The sequence below is a fragment of the Peromyscus maniculatus genome, chromosome 1 (genome assembly GCF_049852395.1).
Source record: "Peromyscus maniculatus bairdii isolate BWxNUB_F1_BW_parent chromosome 1, HU_Pman_BW_mat_3.1, whole genome shotgun sequence".
Taxonomy (NCBI): domain Eukaryota; kingdom Metazoa; phylum Chordata; class Mammalia; order Rodentia; family Cricetidae; genus Peromyscus; species Peromyscus maniculatus.
The window spans coordinates 54844606-54864120 of NC_134852.1; the positions used below are offsets into that span (position 1 = coordinate 54844606).

General features: G+C 53.0%; 1 protein-coding gene across 5 annotated transcripts in view; it reads right to left on the reverse strand.

Moving 5' to 3' along the window:
• Positions 1-10378: 10378 nt before the first annotated feature.
• Positions 10379-19515, reverse strand: part of Ush1c (USH1 protein network component harmonin) — a 51055-nt gene continuing 41918 nt past the window's right edge. For 4 of the 5 annotated variants that reach the window (XM_076542816.1, XM_076542807.1, XM_076542798.1 and 1 more), the window contains 3 exons: positions 16499-16608; positions 15210-15265; positions 10379-13730 (listed from right to left, as the gene is read on the reverse strand). In XM_076542816.1, coding sequence (XP_076398931.1) covers positions 13718-13730; positions 15210-15265; positions 16499-16608 — 179 coding nt within the window. In that variant the 3' untranslated portion in view covers positions 10379-13717. Of the gene's footprint in view, positions 13731-15205; positions 15266-16498; positions 16609-19515 lie in introns of those variants that run through there. The other variant, XM_076542821.1, reaches the window with a different exon arrangement.

Consider the following 19515-nt stretch of genomic DNA (forward strand, 5'->3'; position numbering starts at 1 on the left):
TCCTGCCCCTTTACCGCCCACGACCGCGAAGCTGTGGCCACCTGGGAAGCAGACAGGCAGTGCTTCTGTGGTTCCTCAGACAGCGGAGGGGGAGGCAAATATTTAGCCTGGAAGCGGCAGTGTCTGCCCTCTCAGTCCCACTCTGCCCTGCATCAGGAGAGAAGAGAAAGTTCTAGACAGATGGTGCCTCCTTACCTGCCTAATGGGATGTGGTGATATATTGTGTCCCTCAAAATATTGTGCACCCTAATAAAGCTTATCTGAAGATCAGAGGAAAAAGCCAGCCACTATAGTAAACATAGAGGTCAGGCAATGGTAGCACAAGCCTTTAATCCTAGCATTCCAGAGGCAGAGATTCATCCGGATCTCTGTGAGTTCAAGGCCACACTGGGAACAAAACCAGGCATGGTGACACACACCTTTAATCCCAGCACTAACCATAGAGGTCTGGAGATCTGTACAGACAGACAGGAAGTGATGTAGCTGAGCGGAGAGAGGAAGTGAGATGCAGAACAGAAAGGCATATAGGCATGGGTATACAGGAAGTAGGTCTCTTTGGCTGAGGATTTCCAAGTGGTAAGAATGTGGCTGGCTTCTTTCTGCTTTTCTGTTCTTTCAGTTTTTACCCCAATATCTTGCTCCAGGTTTTTTTTTTTATTATTAATAAGACCATTTAGCAATTCATCTTACAAAGGTGGTATAGACTACATTAGATAATCCATATAGATCATACAAATTTCCTTTGCCCCAAGGAAGAGCCACAGACTGGCAGAGGCAGGGGGCCCTCAATCATACATGAATGGAGGGCTGATGCAGGAGCATAGGCAGCCTGCCCCCTTCTTGACACCGTACAACCAGAGGCATGGTGAAGGATCTCCTAACCACAGCCAAGGCTAACATTTGTTTTCTGTTGGCCTGTTGAGATGAGGGCCTTTTATACAAATTAAAATGTTGCTCTTCTGGAACAGGGATGGAGTGGGAAAAGCAGTGAAATAGATAGCATGATAGAGGAGACATCACGGGGATAGAGAGAAACCGGCTGCTAGGGAAGTTCCCTGGAATCCCCAGGGATGACCCCAGCTTGGACTGCTAGAAAGAGTGGAGAACTGGCCTGCCCCTGTGCTCAGGTCGGTGAACACCCTAACTGTCATCACAGAGCTTTTCTCCAGCGACTGATGGAAGCAGATGCAGAGATCCACAGCCAGGCACCAGGCAGAGCTCCAGGAGTCCAGTCAGGGAGAGAGAAGAGGGATTCTATGAGCGAGTGCATCAGGATCATGATGGGGAAACCTGCAGAGATGACCAAACCAAACTAGTGGGAAGTCATGAAATTCGGATCAATGACTGTGGAGCCTGCATGGGACTGGACTAGGCCCTCTGCATGGGGAGACAGTTGTGTAGCCTGATCTGCTGGGGGACCCCCTGGCTGTGGGATTAGAATCCATCCCTGGTGCATGAGTGGGCTTTTTGGAACCCACTACCTATGATGGGACACCTCTTGCAGCCTTGAGGCAGGAGGAGGGGCTTGGACTTGCCTCTACTGGATGTGCCTCCTCATGGGAGGCCTTGTCTTCTTGTGGTGGGGAGGAAGTGGGAGTGTGTGTTGGGAGGGGGAGGCTGGGGGGTAGGAGAAGGGAAGACGGGGATCTATGATGGTGTGTAAAATGAATGGAAAACTTTTCTTAATAAAAAAAAAAAAAGTTGCTCTTTCCAGTTAAGGTTGTTTCTTTGTTTGAGACAGGGTCTTGTGTAGGCCAGGATAGCCTCAAACTTGCTGTCTTAGTCAGTGTTCTATTGCTGTGAAGAGACACCATGACCACAGTAACCCTTACAAAGGGAAGCATTTAATTGGAGCTTACTTACGGTTTCAGAGGTTTAGTCTGTTGTTGCCGTGGCGGGAAGCATGGAGGCATACAAGCAGGCATGGTGCTGGAGAAGGAGCTGAGAGTCCTACATCCGGATCTACAGGCAGCAGGAAGAGAGACTCTGGGCTTGACATGGGCTTGTGAAACCTCAAAGCCCACCCCCAGTGACACACATTCTCCAACAAGGCCACATCTCCTACTCCTTTCACATAGTGCCACTCCCTGGTGAGCCATCATTCAAATCTGTGAACCTATGGGGCCAGTCTCGTTCACACCACCACACTTGCTCTGGCCTTGAACTCCTGATCTTCCTACCTCAGCTTCCCTAGGGCTGGGGTTACAGGCATGATCCCCACACCCAGCACTGCTAGCGTTTCGATCTAAGAGGCAATCTTTCTAAGGTCACCCAACCAAGAATGACCACTCCTCTGCACAATCTGTGTTATGGTTTGAATGTGAAAACGCTCCCACAGGCTCACATGTTTTAACTTTCCATTCCCATCTATTTTGCAAGGTTGTGGAACTTTCCGGAAGTGGGGGCTGGCTGGAGGAAGTGGGTTGCTGCAGAGTTGCTGGAGAGCAGAGGGCCAGCCTTGCTTCCTGTCCCTTCCCCGTTTCCACACTGCTGATACAACACGACCAGCCACCCCATGCTTTGCCTCCTGCTTCCCTTGCTCTGTGCACTGTAGCCCCTCAAACCAAGAGCCAGTGTAGCCTTCAGCCTGGTCACCTGCCCGCTTGAGGACACTTAAGGACAAGTTCAGATTCATCTTTCTTTTAGAATCTAAATCGCAGGCTGGCCCAGTGATGTGAGATCCTGTAATGTCCGGCCTGTTCCCTCTCCCCCGCCCAAAGCAGCAGAATCCCCATCAGGCAAAGCTGACGAGGATGTCCTCTCTGGCCTCAGAAGTGGTCTGTCTCCCCCCACCACTTTCGTCCCTCCTAGAAAGTATGTCTAACCTGTGGCTTGGAGGCCACGTGCTCCCCAAGATGGCTGCGAATGAGGTCCAATTGCATCTATAGATGACAATTCATATTTCAGCATCCCAAGATTGGAGGTGTCAATCAGAGAGACCTTAGCGCCAGGCTCCTGAGCAGAGCCTGCCTGAGCCTGAAGTCTATACTGCGCGAGTGCGGGTATGGGATGATGGGCACATGCCAGCTGGGGAACTGTGGGCACATCAACCTCCCCAAGCTTCAGCTCTAAGCAGGAGGAATCGTCTCTCTCACTTGGCTCACAGGTCAGAAACCATGACAGCAGAGGGACAGGGCACTCCCTGCTTGAACGCCCAAGACACTGAATTTTAAAAATTGAGTCCCTACGCTGTGTCATGTCCTTCCTGTCTTGATTGCCACCTCTCTGTGAGGCAGACGTTGTGAGCATCATGGTCCAGGGGAGAAACAGGCAGAGAGGAAAGCTCAGTGCTCCAAGGTCCCTTTCGGAATAGGTGACCGAGTCCAGCTTCCTTCTTGGGGCATCCTCTGAGAATGGGTATCTGGCATGGGTAGGGTCAAACGTGAAGGCAAAAAGAAGGGTAGGAGACAGCTGTGTGGAAGGGGGTGCGGCGTGGGGGTGTGTGGTGTGGAGGGGTGTGGCATGGAGGGGGTGTGGCGTGGAGGGGTGTGGCATGGAGGGGGTGTGGCGTGAGGGGTGTGGCGTGGAGGGGTGTGGCATGGAGGGGTGTGGCATGGAGGGGGTGAGGCGTGGAGGGGTGTGGCGTGGAGGGGGTGCGGCATGGGGGTGTGTGGTGTGGAGGGGTGTGGCATGGAGGGGGTGTGGCGTGGAGGGGTGTGGCGTGGAGGGGTGTGGCACGGAGGGGGTGTGGTGTGGAGGGGGTGTGGCGTGGGGATGTGCGGCATGGGGATGTGCAGCATGGAGGGGGTGTGGCGTGGAGGGGGTGCGGCATGGAGGGGTGTGGCATGGAGGGGGTGTGGCGTGGAGGGGTGTGGCGTGGAGGGGGTGTGGCCTGGAGGGTGGCGGTACTGATGTCTGGAAGCAGTGTTCACAGAGCAAGCCCCCTTCTCGTTTAGCCTTGTCTGGCCAGTGTGTGCCTGTCTGTAATGGACACATCTAACTTCCTTGTTGGGAAGGACTAAATATGTCTCCCAGTCCTAATGGCCAAGGCGTTAGGAGGCAGGGCCTTTGGGTCACAAGGGACTCAGCTTCATAATGAGACTCATGCTTTTCTAAGAGGCCCCAGAACATTCACTGACATTCTCCCCCTGTGGGCTACAGGGAGCAGACTGCTGTCTGCGAGGAAGCAGGCTTCGACAGGCCTCAAATCTCTTGGCTTCCTAGCATTGGACTTTGCGGCCACCAAAACCACAAGAAATAAGTCTGTTGTTCGAGGCCATCCCGTTCATGGTACCTTTGTCACAGCAACCAGCATGGGCTTAGACACTTGTGCACGGGTGACCGTGGGTGTATGGTAGTGTTGAGGGGGGGCAGCCCCTCGACTGATTCTGCGTAGGAGGAAGCCCCTCCACCAAAGGCTCCTCCGTTCAGGTGGCCGTGGCCCTTGAGGCAGGCTCACAGCCGTGAGCTGACATTTATCTGCTCTGTGGTTGTGTTATTGAAGTGCTCCCGCATGACCTGTGCAGAGCCAGATCTATTTTTAGCTCTATTGTGTACATTAAAAATTTAAATTGGTGAATATATTTAATGTTAAGGTGAAGAGCAACCACACGCTTTAGAGAGAAATGTCCTTTCCTTGGGAGCTGGAAAAATCATCCATTTCTCCTCCTGTTGCAGAGACTAGCTTGGGAATTGGGAGCTAGGGTGCTGGGGTAGGCAGGACGGGGTGGAGATGCTGCTTGCTCATCTAACCAAGAAGACTAGCCTGGTTTGGCCACTGGGTGCTAGGAGCTGCAGCGAGAAAGTCAGCAAAAGGTGTCCCTTCTGTAGTTGCCGGGTGCAGACGGGGTTCCTCTGTCACCTGCAAAGCGAGTGGGAAACAGGCCTAGAGGCTGTGACGTGTCATAGCTCAGCCCAGTAAGACACAGAGCATCCGCTGGAACCCAGTTTGGCCCCAGTGGCTCTTGACGTGGCCCCGGCCATTAGCATTAATGGGTGCTTTGTTGGAGGTGCCCGTTTTCAGGGCAACCCCAACCTGCGGAGTATGGAAGTGAAACACCCAAAGTTGCCCTCTGGTGATGGACACGCTGGAGAGTGAGAGCCACAGTGACTATGGCTACCACACTGCCTCTCAGCTGGGGACAACAGGCAGTCTCTGCTGCTGGGGCTTGTGGTCTGGCTGAAAGAAGATGCTGCAGGTGAAGGGTGGTGAGGAGGAGGGAAAGAGAAGAGAAAGAGAAGGAAAGGGAGATGAATTGGCTGAGCTTGGAGACTCGACTTGCTGGGAACTTCAGGGGATGCGGTGGTGGCGGGTGCCCCATCTGCCCAGGTGAAGACAGGAAGATTCTAAAGGGACCGCTCAAGTGTATACACAGGGAGCCGGGGTGCATTTTCCAGACTCGCTAGTGAGCTTGGGAGTCTTGGCATGATGAGGTGCTCTGAGAAAGGCCATGGAGCACCATAGGGTGGGGAGGAGGGTGGACGGCTGGTGCTCTAGAATGTCCATCTGAGGCCTTCTGCAGACAGACTCCACTCCTGCAAACTGGCCTCTGTCCATTCCACAAGCCTCCTGTGACGCTAAGATGTCCTTGCTATGGGGATAGCATCTCTGCTCTCCCTGCCATCCAAGAACCAGCTTCTAAGCTCTCAATAGTGGTTTCAAGTGCCTCCTTCCTACTGAGGGTTTCTTTGCACCCCCACTGAAGGTGGGTCTGCTGAAAGGTCCCTCCTCTAGCCCCCAGCCCTGTGTTAGGTGTCCGACATTGCCGTCACCCAGCATGGCAATGAATCACACTTGGGTTAGTGCCCCCTGCTGGGCTGGGAGATCTGTAGGGCTGAGGCCGAGACTCAGGAGAAGTTGGCTCCGGCACAGAGTAAAATAATCCCAATCAATATTTGTTAACTGGATGAATGAATGAGCCGATAGATGAATGACTGACTCAATCAGGGACAGTGTTTACCCTCTGGTCTAACAGCTGTTTGCTCGCCCAGTGAAGTGGAAAATGGATGTTTATAAACTTGTTTCAGCTTTCTCATTGACATACATTATGTCATTTTAGCAGGTCACTCTTGGTTAGTGATGCATTTATACTGAGCACCTACTGTGTGCTGGACACCGTACAAATTGCTGGAGAAAAAGTGGGGAGCATAGTGCATGCATTGAAGGAGCTGTTTCAAGTTTGGGGTGTTTCCAGTAACTCACTCTTCAGCCTTGTGTGTGTGTGTCCCCTGTGTGCGAATCTATGTATGTGTGAGTGTGAACATGCACATGCCACTGCACACATGTGGAATCTGGGGACAACCTCAAGGGTTCATCCTCACTTTCCATCCCGTTTGAGACAAAATATCTTTGTTGTTCTCGGCTACAGACGCCAGGCTGGCCTGAAAGCTCCCGGGGTTCTCCACCTCTTATCTCACTATGTCTCAGATTACAGACTTGTCTACTCCACTGTACGTGGGCTCTGGAGATCTGAACTCAGGTCTTCAAGCTTTCACGGCATGTGCTTTACCCCCTGAGCGTGTCCCCAGCCCCACACTTCAGGCTTTTGTTTACTCTGTTTAATTATCAGGGTAGATGTAAGCTCTTGGGAGTCAGAGGCACCTTTGAAACCCTCATAAAAGCTTTGGATCCCTCCCGAGATTAGTAAACCTCCAATAAACCTCTCTGTGGACTTGGCAACAACGGCCCGAGGAGGCCAGGCGGCTGGGTAGCCGTTGGACTGTGCCAATGTTTTTGCTCTGTATCAGGCAGCATTTGTCTCCGTGGTCCTGTGAGCTGACCCATAGGACCTACAGTAGGCTCTGGCTCCCTGACCCTCGAGTCTCTCACCTGATAAAGAGCCTATGGTCAGAATGGTCCCCTGTGCCACAGGCAGGCAGAGGGGCACCTCTGCTGTCACTGCTTTCCCAGCATGCCCCCGAGGACCTGCTGCTCTCTGCCACCCTCCCACCAGCACACTTCCATCCACGCGTGGACCGTGCGGAGATCAAATCTCTGGATTTCTCCATGCTCACGTAGGAAGCCCTGGGACCTCTGTAGACGGGGAAATCCGGTGTGAAGTCAGGAGGCTTCCACTTTCCCCAGAGATGTTTTGCCCTTTGCAGACATGAGCATCAGACTGCAGCTGTCTGTCTAAGTGACAGTTCTGTCCCAAAGGGCTCAGAAATCATACCTCCAAGTTTGTGCCTGCTGCTGAAGCAAATTCTCAAAGGACGAGGCGAATACGCAGGTGGCGGACAGCAGCACAAAGAGTGAGCTGACCTCAGGGGGGTGTGCACACCACAGCTGAGGGCAGGTCGGGGGACGCAGTATCCAGTCTTTAAACAGAAAGGAGGGAGGGAATTGCAGGCCGGAGGGGCGTCTCAGTGGTGACTGTCCAGTGTGTGAAAGCCCTGAGTGCCTTCTCCAGCACCACAAAAGGGAAAAATAAAAATGAACGGAAATCCCAAAAATGAACGGCACAAATGTGTGAGCCGCGGAGGCATAATCGTCCTTTGAAAAATGTGTTTTTGTTTTTTGTGAGGGCGGGTGATTGGCTCAGTGGGTAAAGGCGCCTGCCACTGGGCCTTGTGACTGGAGTTGGCTCTCATGACACGTGGAAGAAGAGAGCTGACTTGAAAGCCATCCTCTGACCTTCATGCGTGTACTGTGTACATGTGCATCACATGTACAAACGTGCACAAGAAAATAAGTGAATATATGTCAACGGTACAAAACGAGGGGCTTGCATTTGTGGGTCTAATGCGCTTTGAACACACTCAGTCCCTCCGTCTCGCATATTTGTTTTCAGACTCAGGTACTGTGCGATGGTCTGTATGGCAAATGTGTTGCTCTGATTGGTCAATAAATAAAACACTGATTGGCCCGTGGCTGGGCAGGAAGTATAGGCGGGACTAACAGAGAGGAGAAAAGAAAGAACAGGAAGGTGGAAGGAGTCACTGCCAGCCACCACCAGGACAAGGAGCATGTGAAGATGCCGGTAAGCCACGAGCCGCGTGGCAAGGTCTAGATTTGTGGAAATGGATTAATTTAAGATATAAGAACAGTTAGCAAGAAGCCTGCCACGGCCATACAGTTTGTAAGCAATATAAGTCTCTATGTTTACTTGGTTGGGTCTGAGCAGCTGTGGGACTGGCGGGTGACAATGATTTGTCCTGTGGGCAAGGCAAGAAAACTCTAGCTACACTCAGGTGTAGCTCAGGCTGGCCTTGAACTTGATATGTAGCTGAGGATGACCTTCAGGCAGTTTTCCTGTCTCTGCCTCCGGAGTGCTGGGAATACAGGGGCGTGCTGACACATGGTGGGCTTTCTCTATTCTCTGCGTTATCATTTCCTCTCTTTTTCTCTTCCCTTCTACTTGCGGAATGTTAATAAGCAAAGCAAAGCAATCACAAAGAGGCAAAATGCTGTAGAAGTCCACTTGTAAGCAAGCGGTACCTCCACTAGGCACAGAGACAGAGGGTGGATGGTGGTTGACGGGGGCTCTGTGGATTCAGGATAAAATTAAGGAAGATGCATATTTAAAACCCAGCATACACAGGCCGGGCAGTGGTAGCGCACACCTTTAATCCAGCGCTCAGGGGAGGCAGAGGCAGACAGATCTCTGTGGGTTCAAGGCCAGCCTGGGCTACAGAGTGAGTTCCAGGAAAGGCTCCAAAACTACACAGAGAAACCCTATCTCAACAAAACAAAACAAAACAAAAACCAAAAAGCCAACTCCCCGCCCCCAAAAAAACCCTAGCACACACAATGTGAGCATGTGTGTAAGCACACACACTCAACCAGTGGTAACCCTGCTCCCCTAGAGAAACGGAAGAAGTGTGTGTGTGTGTGTGTGTGTGTGTGTGTGTGTGTGTGTGTGTGTACCTGTGTGTACAAGACTGCACTGAGCTGTACATGGAGAGGAGAAGGGTTCCTTCAATTGATACAGGTGCAAGTGAGGGCCCAGAGGCAGAGTTGGGGACTCCATTCGCCCAGAGTGCATGTTTAGGAAACTCCACCCTCAAGTGAGATCGACCCAATCTGCTCTTTCTGGCATGAATCCCAGATTCTTGAGACGTTAATATTGATCAGTGAGTCAAGGGCTTTTCTGAGCTTCTTGTCCCTGATTCTGTTGACCTTTCCATCCTACTATGTGGCATCTTAGGACTAAAAAAACCAGAAAAGTGAGTAATAAATGTGGCTGAGACTCTCACTTCTCAGGGTATTTGAGGACCGGCTGTTGGAAACCCCAGCGTCCCAGTCCTGGAGTCCCAAGTCACAGGGTCCATCCTTGTTTCCCCACAACCCATGTGCCACCAGAAGCTGGGGACACACCCTGGGAAGACAGTTCCTCTCAGGCTGAGGGACACAGGGAAGGAAAGGCAGAGGAAGGCCCTTCTGAGGTGGGTTCCTCTGCAGATGTCCTTAGCAGCAGCTTGGGGCCACTTCCCCTCATTTTTTTTCTGAACAGACCCTTCCTCTTTATGGGGTCCATGTGGAGTGGTGACGACCTCGTGTGGCCCATCAGGCTGGCCATACGCTACCTTGAACTACAAGGTCGGAGTTTAGAATACCAGCAGCTACCTTGGCATCTGAAAATGAAGCAGGCCAGGGTGTGGCAGAGCCAAGAGTTTGGTAGTTAATTTCATGTTGCTTGTCAGGCCACAGCACCAAGACCATTTGGGTAAACACATCTAGGTGCTTATCTGTGAAGATGTTTGGAGAAAGAATAACATTACATCAGTGGGTGTTAGCTGATTGCCCTCTGTGATGTAGTGGTCCTCACCTTGTTTCATCAGCTCACAGTCTCAATAGGAAGAATCGTTTGGGGCTAGAGAGATGGTTCAGTGAGCAAGAGGGCTTGTGTAGGCTTGAGGACCCAAGTTCAAATCCCAGCACCTATGTAAACAGCCAAGTGTATGCTCCTGCATACATGTGTACATACACCACCCCTACCCACACACGCTTAAAAATGCGGATATTCCCAAGGAAGACAGCATTCTGCTGATGACCAGTCCATACTTGCTCTGAGTGTGCCGTCACCATGCGGGCCTTCCTCAGAGACCTTAGAATTGCTTGAGGCCATGCTTGTGTGAGCCTGTTCCTTAAAATTAACACAGCAGGGACTGGAGAGATGGCTCAGTGGTTAAGAGCATGGGTTGTTCTTGCAGAGGACCCAGGTTTGATCCCCAGCACCCACAGAGGAGCTTACAATCACCTGTAAGCCCCAGGGATCTACTGCCCACTTCCGGCCTCTGAGGGCACTGCATGCATATGGTGCACAGATATGCTGGCAAAACACCCATGCACATAAAACATTAAAAATTTAAAAAGTAAAACAATAACCAAATTAAAAGTTCTCCTTACATATAATTATATATACATATGTATATATATATATATGTGTGTGTGTGTGTGTGTGTGTGTTTGTGTGTAACGTGTATTGCACTGTGTGTGTGTGTGTGTGTGTGTGTGTGTGTGTGTAAGCACACTCCTTCTTTGGGAAAACCTTAGCTGATACAGGAATCCAGAACAGAGTCCCAGGGCCCTTGTTTGGCATCTGGCTCAGCCAAATCTCCTCAAACACTCCTGGATTCCTTCCTACTACTGAAACTGTCCTCTGGGGTTGGGTTTTTCTGTCAGTTCCAGCCCTAAGGGTCAGGGGAACAGCTAGCTCACTGAGTGCTCAGCCACACCAAACCCCAGGCTTCCTTTCCTGGGTGACCTAGGCCTTGGACTGTCCTAAGGGCAGGAGAGACCTTGCTGAGTTTCAAGCGGTACAGACATGGTCCTGTTGCAGTTTCAGCTCGCTCTATAGTAGGGAAGTCAGATGAAACAGACAGGGCAAACTGAAGCAGGGAGGAGGGCCGATTCCACATGGCAGCCTCGTCTTTCTCCTTTACTTGAAGCAATGCTCAGCCAGGGCAACTTCCGGAGCCGTGGTGTCTGGACCTGCATGCTAGCTCTCCACTCTCTCCCTGTGAAAGCTCAGGCTTGATACGGGGTACGTGGTGTTTCAGTTTCTACGGAAGATAACGGTGTTGTTTTCCTCCTACGGTCCCTTGCCAGGATGGAGTGACTCATTTCAGGTTTGGATCCCAGCACAGTGCTCCACGCAAGTGTCTCCAGTGCAAGCATGTCAACTGGTTACAAGTCACGCCGCTGCAGCTAACGTCCCACGGTAAGCACCTATGTTAGCTTTCTGTTCCTGCAGCAAAGCATCTGGAGCAACCAATCAAAAAGGAGGCAAAGTTGGGGTGGGCTCACAGTTTTGGAGGCTTCAGTCTATGATCAGGCAGATCGGTTGCTTTCCAGTCTGTGGTGAGGCAGAATATAATGGTGGGAGCACTTGGCAGAGGAGCCAGAAGTGAAAGAGAGAGGAAGGGACGGGTGTCGGGTGTCTCATAATCCAATTTTAGGAAAACACTCATGTTACTAACTTCTCACACTGCTGGGTCAAAAAACAAACAAACAAACAAACAAACAAACAACCTAACAAAAGCAAAAAAGTCAGAAGAGTTGATTTGGGCTCCCAGCTTTGGAAGGGATATACAGCCCTGCATGATGGGGAGAGCATGGTGGCAGCAGCCTGCAGCAGCCTCTGCAGACAGGAAGTGAGACGAGGAGCTGTAATGCCTCAAGGCCCACCCCCAGCAATCCCCTTCCTCCCAAGGCTGCACTTCCTAAGCCCACAGCCTTCCAAAACAGTGCCACCAGTTGGGGGATCCAAGTATTCACACACATGGGCCGGTGGGAGACATGTCACATTCCAACCCATACAACCCGCAAAGACCTAGAGCGTCCCTTTTAGTTCCCCATTCCCCAATAGCACCGAACAGAGGAGCACTACCACACAGGCCTATGGAGACCCTCTTGGTCCAAAGAGAGTACCACTGTAAGCAGGAAATACTGTGAGCAGACTGCACTTGTAACCCTTAACATCCACAACACACAGCAGAGTGGTGGTGCTCCCCACCCCCCACCCCCACGGCACGGCTGCCTTAGGACTATGGCTTCCTTCCTTTGCCCAACACTACCAGAACGTGCCACACCACATACTCTTCTAGCCTGGGAAGGGACTGAGACTGAAGTCTGGTTTCTGTGATGAGCATAGCTTTGCCCTGTGGTCAAGTTGAACCATGTAAATGAGACCTCCTGAAGATGGATGTGTGCAGCCAGCAGATCTCAACCCTGCTGAAGCGGACTGTAAACCCCCAGCAGGACCGACCCCACCCACTGCCGGCTCCTGGTGCCAGGCATGCCACCTGCCTTCTCTCTGGACCCTGGCTCTGCTCCTTTGTTTTCAAAGAGTTGGGGCCAGCCCAGGGCTCTGGGATCAAAGAAATGTCAATCACGGAGAGGAAGGAGTAGAGCCCAAAGCGCTGGACAGGATCCTTGGATGACTCTGGGAGTGAGGATCAGGCTGGACCCAGCTGGGAAGACACTTTCCAGATGCACAGGCCCCAAAAGGAGCACCTTAGGGCAGAGGCCGTGGCCTCAGCTCTCCAGAGACAGAGGTGGGAAGCTCAGACAGAGCTGGCTCAGCAACACGACCAGCCGTGGGAAGCAACTTCAATGAGGGGATGGGATGCTGAAGGCGAGAGTCAAGAGCGCAGTCAGGTCCCCAGCCTTTCAGATTTGTGTTTCTATGGGATGATGCAGAGCATCCCCCCTTCGCTTCAGGTTTTTCTGAATATCTAGGGATGGTAGTAGATTGTGTGGTGCCTTGTGGGCCAGAATTGATAACAGCACCTCCTGTCAGCCCTTGAGTGTGCAGATACAGAAGAGGGGTTCTGTCACTTATGTGGGGGCACTAGTGTGAATGAGCAGTCCGGTGTCACTACAGAAGGTCCCCATGCCTGGCCCAGTTCCCCTGCGGATTCTGGCTTCAGCTGTCCCCTAGGGCCTCTCCTAAGCCCTACTTTATACAAGCTGTCTGGAACTTTCCAATTCTTATCTGATTAATGCTGTGTATATTGGGTTCAATGTGGTATGAAAACTCTCTCCAGGGAGTATCCAGGAGGCCCTGTCTTGTCCCTGCTGACACCCTGTTTCTTCTTCCCTAAGGTTCTGCTGGGTTACATTCTGTGTAGGGGGTGAACTCAACACCTTTCTCCCTCTCCCTGGCAACCTTAGGAGATGCAGTGTGGTCTCTGATAACAGCTGGGTCACTCTACACCTTGAGGTGCCGTTTGAGGGGAACAGGGCAAAGCCCTGCCACACACCATTCCCCACCTCTCTGGCAGGGACACCCCAAAGCCCAGCTTGGGGCTCCTGCTACCTTCTCCTTAGCCCCGAGCCAGACCTGGCCATCGGACTTCCATATGTCATGCTCAGATCACAGCCATGGGGCCACAACTTTCACTTTACAGCCTCGAATCTGCTGTCCATGCACATTCATCCCAGAAGCTGGAAAAGGAGTCGATCTTGTTTATTAGTGAGCTCAGTCAGGTTTTCAGCAGTGATCAGAAGAGGGTGGGAGAGGGCGGCAGGAGCTGGCGGTTCCTAGGTCTCAAGGAAGGAATGCTCCAGAGCTGGGAGGGGCCACTTAGAGCTGGAGGAAGTGGGAAATGGGACCTGGAATCCTGCAGGGCGCCTCCAGAAGGGCAGCTGCTTTTTGGTCCACTTCTTGGCCGCCTTGGAGGAGGGACCAGGCCATTTGCATTCTTTGTCTGGGGCACGGTTTCAGGGAGACCTCTCTACACCTGGTGACTGTTTCTCAGGCTGAGTTCAGGGGCTAGGTGCAGAGCTTACCGGACTCCAGGATGGAGTCTGGCTGGCTTCTCTCTCCGGACTTTAAAAGAAGGTCCTGTGGGGGAGAAGAAACAGACAGGGTGGACGAGCCTTGTGAATGACCCTCTGTCCATGGCTGGCCCCACCATGGCAGCACACAGCCCTGCCAGTCTCCAGGGGCCCCTCTCAATTCGGCTCACACCAGCCACAGCACACAGGAAGAGAGAACAGTTGTCAGGATGGGGAAGGGTGGGCGTAGGAGCAGCAGGACAGGAGTCACTTGTCAAGAGCAAGTGACAATATGGCCATCAAGGACATGGTAGGCCAGGCCCACCGTCTTGGTGCATGAAGCAGGAGCAGGAGCAGTATTTTGGAAAATTCTAAGAGAAGCAACTCACAAGCCCAGGCTTGGAGCTGCCCTGGCTGTGGGCTTTAGACCACAATCAACTCAGGGGTCACAGCCACCAAATGCAGGACACAGGTAGGGAGGCACACGCCGAAGCTTGGCTCCCTGGTGTGCCAGAGACAGCCAGATCAAGGTGAGAAGGAGACCAGCGACAATGTCCCAAAGCAGGGTTTGGGACATGACGGCACATCAACGGAACCCACCAACCGTGGTTCTTTGGACCAGCTTAAAGAGCTGGAATGGCCTGGCTGTGCCTGAGCAGAATGCAGGGGTTCCTGCAGAGGTTCTCATGGGGAAGAGAGGCCCCAGCGGGGAGATTCAGTGGGCCTCCACTTCCGGCCTAGTCCAGCAGGTGGGAGGCACCATTGCTCAGTGCTACCTGCTACCCTGCTCCAAGGGACTCCGAGTGTGACCCAAAGCAGGTGGTGCTAAGGGCTGTGGGCACTCCCAGGTCTCCAGCCGGTGCCCCCAGCTGGGCCTTGCACATCCCCTTAAGCTCTAGTGTCCCCGCCATTGGCAGCAGCCCCAAGGGAGACATTTCTGCAGGCTGCCTCTATCTCCCTTCAGATACCAGTCCAAAGAACCCGCCAGGATCATGGGCAGCACATGGCACGCAGCGTGGGCAGACAGGGCCCTGCAGCTGCCTGCCTAGTCACCGTAGGCTCCAGCTGCAGGAAGAACCCGTGCCTACACACGGGCTCATGGGCTTCAAGCTGCTTTCGGACCAGCTGGGGGCTTTCGGCTGCAGAGAAGGGAGGGGAAGAGCTTCACATGCAGGGTGGAGCAGGAGACAAGAGGGCCCAGTTACTGCTCGGCGAGGCTCTTCAGGACCTCTCCCCGCACTCAGTTTCCGCCTCTCCCAGTCCTGCCTAGGCCCTGGATTCCAACAAGCACTGTCGATTCCTCAAGGCATGTGGAATGGAGGCTACGCTGGGCAGGTGAGTGTGGGCCAGTGTGAGCCAAGACTGCTAAGGTCCGGGACTCTGTTCCTAGGTGTCTCTAGCCCAGGGTGTTCTAGGCCCCATGATTTCCAGCAGATGTGTGCCCAGGGCATCCCTTTCACTGGGTGAGGCTGGAGGAAGGTGGCTAGGATCCTGGGAGGATGGGGAGGGGGGGTGGTTCAAGGGCAGGGTGCCTACACACACTTACAGCTCATCGTCGTATTCCTTGGGGGGACAAACAGCAACCACAAGGTCTATCCAGTCCTGTGGAGAGACACCGTGTGACCCACAGGGCACACGGAGGGGTGGGTGATGCATCTGCCTGGTGTTCTGTCCCAATCCTGGGCTTCATAGGCCGGGGTCAGCCAGGGCACAGAGAAAGCTGGGGTTCGCTTCTGGAGGCCCAACACCCTAGGAAAGCTCTCCCCCAGAAGCAGGGCTGCAAGACGCTCAGTTGGCACCAGGTTTCCATGTGAATCTATGGAGCAGGGCTGGTCAGGCACTTTACAATCATACATGGACTTCCAGATGTGACCCCTTAAAGTCTGGGGTACAACCTAGGAAAGGGTACCACTGACAAGCTGCACCTGTAACCCTGAGCCATAGCAAACACAGGCCCTTTGGACCTCACTCTCCGACCTTGGCACTCAGCCCCCTCAATGGCATCGTCACCATTGTTAGCCTGCTCATCACTGTCCACCCCAGCCTTGGGTGTGTCCACTGGCAAGTCCTGAAAGAGCACTACCCCCTCCCCCCACACCAAAGCTCCTAAGATTGAACGGAACCCCCCCCCCCATGGCCTCCCTCCAGGAGCATGGAGCACAAGTGCTCCCCTCTGTCCTGACACAGCCCTTCAAAGACGGTCATCGTGTTACCCGTTGGTCTTCTCGCCTCCACATCCTTTCATGTGGGTCCCAGGCCCATCTGGTCAGCTTCCTCGGCCCTGAACTTATTAGCTCAGGCTCAGCTGCCTGCACACAGTGGCACACATTGTGCACTGCACAGCGTGAGTAGGTAGGTACCACTTAGGTCGCAGTCTGTCGGAGGGTGCCCCCCAGACTGTGCAGTGCACATCCCGAGAGACTGTAAGTGGTAGCTCTGGTCCACGTGGCTAAGCATGGAACAGACTACCGGTCCCTCTTCCGTCTGCCCTCTGGTCTGTTCACTCTCTAGCAGCCCCCCAACACTCTCTTGATTCCTACTTAGCACACGCTTAGAGAAGACCTTGGAGTTTTTGGGTTTTGGGGGGGGGGGAGGACAGGGTAGATGGCCATGTCCAGTCTTCTGGACTTTGTGCCACTTGCTGTTGGGACTCAAGACTAAGTCAGAAGTGACAATTCTCAGGGCTGTGGCCTTTCAGGTCCAATCCACTGTCTGGACCTTGGGTCCCAGCCCTGGACTGGGCCATTGCCATTTGTAAGGCCAGGCTTCAGACACCAGGGTCTGCGGCAGGTGGTGCGGGAGGAGGGAGCGGGAGGGGGAGGGGCTCATTCTCACCCCGCCCTGATTCCAGGCCTTCTGCAGGGCAGCCTCAGCCTCAGCCAGGGTATAGTCCGTCACAATCTTGCCATTGATGGCCATGATCTCGTCCCCTTTCACAACGCCACCTTCAGGAAGAAGCAGATTGGCCACCAGGACTACTTGTAACATGTGCCTGATTCAGGGCTTTGTGTGGTTCATTACCGTGGGACAGTGGAAGAGGACCCACCCTGGGCTCTGAAAGCTTTTGAAAGGCTAAATAGGCTCATTTTCTCAAGACCCTTCCCTCCCACAGGTGCTCTCCAGGCTCAGCAGAGGACCACAGAACAGTCCTTGGCATCTGCAATCTGAACTCTGCAGCAGGATGGACCTACATTTCTGGTGCAGTTCCAAAAGCCTGCGCCGTCAAGGGCAGCTACACCTCTCCAATGCCCGCCCCACTAGCTCCATCAAAAACCAGTCCCTTTAATTCCCTCCCAGGGCCCCGTTTTCCCCATGCTCAGCATTTTTCATAGTGTGACGACAAACACTGTGGTGCCTGCTGATGACCCCTCCTTCCTTTCCCAGCTCCGCGAGGCAGAGAGTCTTCCTGCTCACCACTCTCACCCCTGCACTTCTCTCACAGCACTTAACACAAAATAGGGACTCAACAGGAGAGGCTGAAACAAAGAACATCGCTGGCGTGTGCTGCTGGACACTGTCCTGGAATCCAGTGGTTTCAGGAAGGTAAGAAGTATAGACTGAACAAGTTGCTCACTGCAAGACCTGTCTGCTGCGGAATAATCCTCTTGTACATTGTAAAGATTTGTCACTCAGATTGGTTTAATAAAACGCTGATTGGCCAGTAGCCAGGCAGGAAGTACAGGCAGGGCAACCAAACTAAGGATGCTGGGAAGGAAAAGGGCAGAGTCAGGAATCTCCAGCCAGATGCAGAGGGAGCAGGAGATGAATATACCATGCTAATAAAGGTGGCACCACATAGCAAAGCATAAATAGAAATATGGGCTAATTCAAATGTAAGAGTTAGCTAATAACAAGCCTGAGCTATTGGTCAAGCTTTTATAATTAATATAAGTCTCAGAGTAGTTATTTGGGAACAGGCAGTCGGGACAAGAAACTTCCGTTTACATCTGTCAGGGCCTCAGATACCATAATATGAACCATGGTTCTCTATAAATAAGCAGATTATGTCTGATTTACCTCTTGGCCATTATACCTCCTTTTTGGATAGAATTCTGGTTGATGTTCACAAAACTCTGGGTTACATGGAAATCAGTCACTTGGAAGCCTTACAAGTGTGAAGACCACAGGAATGTGGTGTGATTCAGTCAGCAAGGCGGCAGCCCTAGTAGTTTGGAACTTGTGTTCCTGGGAATGTCTGTCCTGGGCTGTCTAAACCTGCATGGGACCAAACCTCATACAGCAGATCTTCCTGTGCAGGGGAACTGAGGATCAGTATCTCTCAGTAAGGCCATGAGGGGACCCAGAGGCCATGAGGAGTGGCACAGGCCCTCTTTAGTCCTTCCCTGACAGACACAGGTGGGCAGGCAGCAAACCATCCTTCGGGTCGTTCAGAAATGGGAGGAGAAGAGGAGAGGGTCCTAACAGGAAGTTAGGACAGCTGTCTGGCTGAGCAGAAGTGAGAGAAAAGCTCCAAGCGTCACTCAGCGGGCTCTCCGAGGCCAAGGCCATGGTTGGCAGGGCTGGACAGCACCCAGGTGGCCAGGGTGCATTCTTTGCTTCAGTAACTGCCAAAGCCCAGCTGCCAGCCAGCAGGGGCCTTGAGTTCCAGACTCCTGTCTGTCTCAGGCTCTGGTCCTCCACCCCTCTACCCGAACCCCTCTGGCCATGGGAGGGCCTTGTTCTAACCTGAGGGAATCTGATCCTAGGATTTCCTGCGCTAGCCTAGGCTCTACAAAGTGCTCCCGAGGTACAGAAGGCCCTCCTGGTGTGGCAGAAGCATCAGTCACAGTGGAGTCTGAGACATAAGATTCCAAAGGCTGACAGGTGAGTGAGTTGACAGTGTGAAGCAGCAGACAGCCTGGGTCCTGAGTCAGTAAATGGTGGGGCCTGGGTTTTCTTATGTAGCCCAGGATGGCCTCAAACTCACTATGTTGCCCTGACCCTCATGCTCCCAGCTTCTAAGTGCTGGGATTACAGGCACATGCCAGCAGTGCTGGTTCACACCGTGCTGGCGATGGCACTCGGGGCTTCACACATGCCAGGCAAGCACCAGCTGAGCCGAGGGTGTTCTTGTTGAAAGGGAAAGAAGGCATGGGGAGAACCAGTGTGTATGGGGGAGTGTTGGGAGGTCCCTGGCCCTGTGGGAGGGGCCAGGCTGGGGAAGACCTCCCTAGAGGGGCTACTGGGCACTAAACCAAATGGCCAATGTGCCTGGGTTCAAGTCCAGCCTACGTCTTTTACTGGCTGGGGATCCTTGAAGAAGTGGCTTGATCTCAGCGTGCCTCAGTTCCTAAATTGTGAAATGAGAATATGACGGTGTGTATACCTGGGGGTTGCCAATGGATTCAGTGGGTGAATATCATGAAATTCTTAGGCCCAGGGCTGTGGGCCAGGTCCTTAGACTAATGCCTGATACGTGACTCATTCCACCGACCACCTGCTCTACCAGGATGTGTCCCCCTGCTCTCTGCGTCCTCTTTTCTCCCCGGAAGGCTCCCTTCCTGCAAAGGCTGTGGCACTGGGCTTCGTGGGCTTCACTGCCCACTGGGTTCTCATGGCTTCCCTCCCTTCATCATTCCTCACCAAGCCTTGGCTGGTGATCCCCCTACTATAAGGAGCTGTGATTCTGAGCCCATTTCTGCCACTAGCCTTGGGTCCCTAGAGGGCAGGGTGGCATCTGGGCGTCTGTACCATGGCACAGCCTCAGGTAACGACTGAGACTAGCTAGATGGTTTCCTGGATGGACCTGACATTCTTGAACAACTGTGAGGCCAGCAGATGTCTGCTCTCCTGGGGCATCTGGTCTAGCCATCACACCATCCCGCAAACAGGCAAAGCCAGTCCATACTCAC